General features: G+C 32.3%; 1 protein-coding gene across 1 annotated transcript; it reads right to left on the minus strand.

Moving 5' to 3' along the window:
- Positions 1-790: 790 nt before the first annotated feature.
- LOC119684940 lies at positions 791-1,709 on the minus strand. The gene is made up of 2 exons (XM_038099092.1): positions 934-1,709; positions 791-878 (listed from the first exon to the last, which is right to left on the minus strand). Exons 1-2 carry the CDS (start codon positions 1,681-1,683, stop codon positions 870-872), a joined length of 759 nt encoding a protein of 252 aa, XP_037955020.1. The 5' UTR covers positions 1,684-1,709; the 3' UTR covers positions 791-869.
- Positions 1,710-1,720: the final 11 nt, after the last annotated feature.

The following is a 1,720-nucleotide window of genomic DNA, read 5'->3' on the forward strand; positions in this document are numbered from 1 at the left end:
GTATTTAACAGCTTCTTTATCCATATACACATGAAAAAACCCATTTTTCAAATCCAATTTCGTAAACCATTTTTTGTTACCTAACTTGTCCAATAAATCATCTATCAAGGGCATTGGATAATTATCTTTTAATGTTACTTTGTTTAATGTACGATAATCGACACACATTCTTAATTCGCCTGTCTTTTTCTTCACTAACACAATTGGTGAAGAAAATTCTGACTCACTTTCCTTAATAATACCTTTGGACGTATAGTCATCTAACATTTTTTGTAACTCATCTTTTTCTGTATATGCAAGTCTTCTTGGGGAGTAATTAAATGGTTTAACATTATCTAAACTGATCTTCATTTCACACTTTATCTCGGGTTCTTTTGGACGCACTGGTGTCAGATAACATTTAGTAAATAACTCTTCTAACAACACTTTTGTTTTAAATGACACTTCTGGACCAATATTACATTTTTCTTTATGTTCATCATTTATATCGATTGCTAAAATACTTTCTTCAAAAGTTTTTGCATCGTCACAATTACTGTCATCACTTAACTTTATATTTTTTTGATTTTTAAATCTACATTTTTCTTTTGGCTGATCTTTACAACAATTTTTCCATATTATCTTTGCATTGCTTTTTCTTAAAAAATCTCTACCTAAGACTGCTTGGCTGCCCATAGAATCATCAGCAACTACATAAAATTTAATCATTACATTTTTTTTATTCAAAAATATCAAACAACTTATTTCTCCAACTATTTTTAATTTACTTTTATTAAGGCCAAAATATTCTACATTCGAAATTTCATTTAACTTTACCGCTTCCGGTACACAACATTTTTTCAAAAAACTAATTGGGCTGCCAGAGTCTATTAGGCATTCTAAAAATATGGATACTTTATATAAGCCTATAATTGACATACGAAAATACCTTACATAATTATTTTGTTGTTCGTTGGCGTTGAATTTTTTACTGGGACAGACTGCAACCCGGTGTTCCAAACTACCGCATCCATAGCAAGCTCCGAATGGACGTTTCGGTTGACGACATTCAGCGGCAACATGCCCAGTCTTACTGCAGTTAAAACATCTTAAGCCTTGCTTTACTCGCCTTTCATTCGTCGACACTGTCCTAGCAGTATTTTGATTAACATCGCCAAACGCTGCTACCAATTTTTCTTTTGATTTGAACTGCTGCATCTTTGCAAGCATACGCAATTGTGGATCACGTATTCCATCAACAATGTATTCAACTAACTCTTCTTCCGACATATTTATCAGTAATGATAAAACAATTTTATCGTTGTAATAATCAACAAATTTTTCATCATCGGACCACAAACGTGTTTCAAATTTGCGACGCAATTGAACAATACTCTCTTTTGAGCCAAATACGGAAATCATTTGTTCGATCAATATTTTACTGCTTTGTGTAAGAACATTTGGTGTAGAGTGGAGCCAATTTTGTACTCTACCTTTTGCTTTCGTTATAATAAGTGTTCGAACTACACTGTCTTCTAATTCGTAAGCTTTTTCTAACGCTTCAAGTTGCGTAACCCAAACATTAAAATTGTTACCATCGCATTCCGGTAAAAATTCTTTTAATATTATGAGCGGTACTTCTATTCTTTGTACTGAATGTTCACATTCGCTTAAACTCGAAGTGTTTAATTGTAATTGAGTCATTTTCTTTGTCAATTCATTCTCTTTTTCAAACAGATCA

The sequence above is a fragment of the Teleopsis dalmanni genome, chromosome 2 (genome assembly GCF_002237135.1).
Source record: "Teleopsis dalmanni isolate 2A chromosome 2, ASM223713v2, whole genome shotgun sequence".
NCBI lineage: Eukaryota > Metazoa > Arthropoda > Insecta > Diptera > Diopsidae > Teleopsis > Teleopsis dalmanni.

What these genes read in the sequence shown, in the direction of transcription:
- LOC119684940 (XM_038099092.1), bottom strand. Translation starts at nt 1,683, where the DNA reads ATGACTCAATTACAATTAAACACTTCGAGTTTAAGCGAATGTGAACAT.